Below are 3,764 nucleotides of genomic sequence, written 5' to 3' on the forward strand. Positions count from 1 at the left end.
CTTCAAAGTGTCGACGACCTTTGTGCGTACCTGTTGCGGGAGAAGCACGTCGCTGTGGTGCCTGGCTCAGAGTTCGGCGACGAATTTGGCATGCGCATTTCGTACGCGAGCTCGATGGAGGCGATTAAGCATGCGATGGATCGCTTGGAGAGTCCGTTGGACTCTCTTGTTGAATTGTGAGCAAGCTCTTCTAAGAAAATATCATTCGTTTTTGTTATTGTACGCTCTTTGAGGTATCAAGCCATCTTTTTTACTCAAGCAGAATAGCCAACGTATGATCGCCAGATTTGCTTCCAATCAATAAAAAAAATACATCTTAACTTGAAACCGAGAATTTCTGCTCAGCAACATTAAGATTTTTTTGCATGCATTTTGAGTTTACATTTGCAAAAAGTGCGAGTCGGGGTATCATATCGTACGATGAAAACAGGCACTGGGACTTTCGCGAATGCTCCTTTTTTATTAGTGCTGACAAATTCGCTTTTGCCAAAAATATATATATGCCCATGCGATGTCGCATTTCCTCAACCGTAAGAAGAAGTATTGGTGTGAGAAGATTAGTGTTGAAGTCATTGAGGTCTCGTTGCAATCATCGGATTTCTTCCCTGCGCATAAAAATGAAATTTGTCAGTTTGTATCTTTTTTGACCTCAAATCTACAATTTGACTCATTCGCAAAATTCTTTAAAAAGTGCAGATCATTCAATTTTCAGAGCAGTAGTTTGTCTGAGATTGACGCAGTTTCTGAAACGGCAACTCGTTCCTAGATATTAGGAAAAATACAGGAGAATGTAAAATTTATCTCTTATTGATGTAAGTTAACATTTTTGAATATTACCATACATCGGTGAATAATGAGTCGTCATTCGTTTAAAGCTTTACATGTTAAGTCAGTTGGGAAGATTGTAATAATCGGAACGTAGAGCATCAAACTACTCAAGCGTATGAATAAATGAGACCATTGGATAAAGTGTTATGTGTTATCCTCTTCTTCTTCCGTTTCCTTGGATATAAGACAATTGAGATGATCCTTACCGCGGATGCTGAGGCACCAAGTGGTTTGGAAAATGTATGCAATTTCCTCGTTTTTTATGGAAATAGACTACAATATAAATGTTACAAGTTTAAAGTTAGCTCATTATCAATGTGCTTGGGCTTTTAAAATATTGATTCTTTGACAAAATATCACTTTGATGCCTTAAAGGGCGTTTCATTATTGACCTCCTCCTATAGATGTTCCAAGCTGGGCAATCCGTGGGACCCATTTTGGTGGGACGGATCTCAAAAAAAAGTCCTGGGGTACATTAATGTATCGCATAGTGCATCGCTCTTCAGGTCAGACGGAACAGATATGTGAATTTGATATGGTGTTTTACAGTAATCAAGATATTACCTACATTGTACCTACTTTCCTAGCGATCATTTCGTTGTTGCGTTTATTTAAAAAAAAATAGCAAGCAGGCTATAACGTTTGAGATTATCGTATTATCTGAACCTCTTGCGACATGGTTGCACCGATTAAGTTGCATAGCATCGAGAATGACTAAAAAAATTCTAAGTCGTTTTTTAGTTGTTTCCCTTGACTATATAAGAGTCTGCAGAATGCTGGAAGCTACTGGTTCGTCTATATCTGCAGAAAGATGGACCCAGCAGCTGATGCCAAAAAAGGGTGTTAACGCATCATATTTACAGTAGACTTCTTCTCATAAAGTATCGTATCTTGCTAGAGTTGACGAGACAACTGCTGTGTAGAAAAGACAGACATATTGTTGGAGACGAAGACTTTCAGCTCAAAGCAACAATAGCTATGGGTCGCATTATACTTTCCAGTTAGCTCGCTTTAAGGACATTTTTTATATCGACATATTTTTGATGTTCTTAAAAACATTCTAGAGTTTAATATGAATATCCTAAGATGTGGAAAGTCTCTGACGGTTAAGATAACGAATAACATTGTATGTTCTGAACGCGTAAAAACAACTCGATGACGTACCAGTATTCGGGATACAAGAAGCGCAATGCTCCAATTTTGAGCCTAATATTTTGACTATAAATGGCACTGCAGGGGTCATGAGTAGTTTATATAGTCACACCAAAATGCCCATTAAAACCCCAATCACGTACTTGTAAGGCTTGACATACTGTACGAGACCAACAGCGGTCAAACGCGTCTGGCCCATCTGTCAAGGCTTTACTACAATGTCTAGAATATTTTTCATGCGGGAAGTGCCATTTATGATTTGACGAGATACATGTGAAGAGCGGACAGATCCCACGAGAATCGAATCCACTCGTGGCCAGGATGATACTGTGAATCCTCAGAAAAGGCACCTTTGGTATCCGAAGGAGGGGGACAAATATGATTTTTAAAGTCTCACGCCACCAGCTAGTGGCACAGCTGCTCTAATGCATTCAATGCTGGCCAATAAAAATACATATGGAAACACAATGCTTGACGACTAGTAGGTGCTTGCTCTTTTCAAATTTAACAGCGACTTCACAGTCATTCTCTCTTTAGACGTTTATAAAAAATACTTTCTTGTAAGTAGCTCCAGTATTAAGTTTTACTATTTAACGAAAACGTTATTTGTTTTGCTGAAAAAAATAACGGAATCGATGTGCAAATGTGTTATGCGAAAAATCAAGCCCGTAGATTGAACATGTGTGTTTATTTTATAAATATTTAATGGCCGCGGCAATGACCACATACATAACTACTACGGCCACAGACAAAAGTACTTGGGCCAAGCATGGGAGCCAAAAGTAAGATCGCATACGAGAGTGACAAGTCAAAAGAAATCGCGCACAAAATGGTCGACAACTCGATCTCGTCTATTGGGTTTGAGCGCATTGAAGACGCGTCCATTGATGTCAAGAACCAACACGTGGACTTGGCTATACTATCCATCGGAACATCTTTTCGTGGTATCAATGATGCCAACAACGACTTGGGACTACAGTGCAACTTGCATTTCTTGAGCGAGTATACCCAACAAGCGACTCTGACGCCCGAGCAACAGCTGGACCAATACCAGCACAATCGCTTCTTCTTGCTGTCTAATACATATGGCATGACGCTGGATAAAATAATCAGTACCGAAAGGCTTAAGACGTCCCTCGTGTTTAGTTTCAAGGACAGCCTCTTCAGCGGCATGCTCACCCACGCGCTCGCAGTTTTCGCACATTACAACCTTGATTGAATCAAAATTGAAATCCGTCCATGCAGCAGTGAAACATTCAATCAAACTAGCGAGGTGACCATGCAATCCAACAGATACCAGTACTTCTTTTACGTGGACGTACAACGCGATCTCACGGATAATAGCCTGTCAAAGGCAATTAACCGCCTCAGCGAGCTTTGCGCATTTTGGGTACTTGTGCAATTTTACACAGCAAAGATTCCATGGCCACAGCCCAGCTGTTACCAAAGACCACCCGTGTACAGACTCCCATGCAACCGAGTATGTCGGACAAGTATCCGCTGAATCCAATCTTTCAAAAAGTGACAGTTGCCAAGACCATGCTGATACACGGTCTAACGAAACAAATGGAGGCGGAGGGCAAGAAAGTATGGTCCTTGTGCGTGGGTGAGCCCGATTATAATCCGCATGAGCGCGTGCTAGCCGCTGGTGCCAAGGCCATGCTCGAAGGAAATATCAAGTACACGCACATGAAGGGATTGGTTGAGCTCCGCGATCTCATCTCGACGTATCTGCAAAAAGCCAAAGGACTTCAGTACGACCCGGCCACAGGGATTTTGGTTTC

General features: G+C 41.3%; 1 protein-coding gene across 1 annotated transcript in view; it reads left to right on the forward strand.

The window, feature by feature from the left end:
• Positions 1-3,199, forward strand: part of CCR75_006204 (uncharacterized protein) — a gene marked incomplete at both ends in the record, with an annotated part of 12,466 nt that extends 9,267 nt beyond the window's left edge. The window contains 2 exons of the mRNA XM_067964275.1: positions 46-168; positions 2,846-3,199. Of these exons, the coding sequence (XP_067816616.1) occupies positions 46-168; positions 2,846-3,199 (477 nt within the window). The remainder of the gene's footprint in view (positions 1-45; positions 169-2,845) is intronic.
• Between the last annotated feature and the right edge of the window lie 565 nt (positions 3,200-3,764).

The sequence above is a fragment of the Bremia lactucae genome, linkage group LG4 (genome assembly GCF_004359215.1).
Source record: "Bremia lactucae strain SF5 linkage group LG4, whole genome shotgun sequence".
NCBI classification, from domain to species: domain Eukaryota; phylum Oomycota; class Peronosporomycetes; order Peronosporales; family Peronosporaceae; genus Bremia; species Bremia lactucae.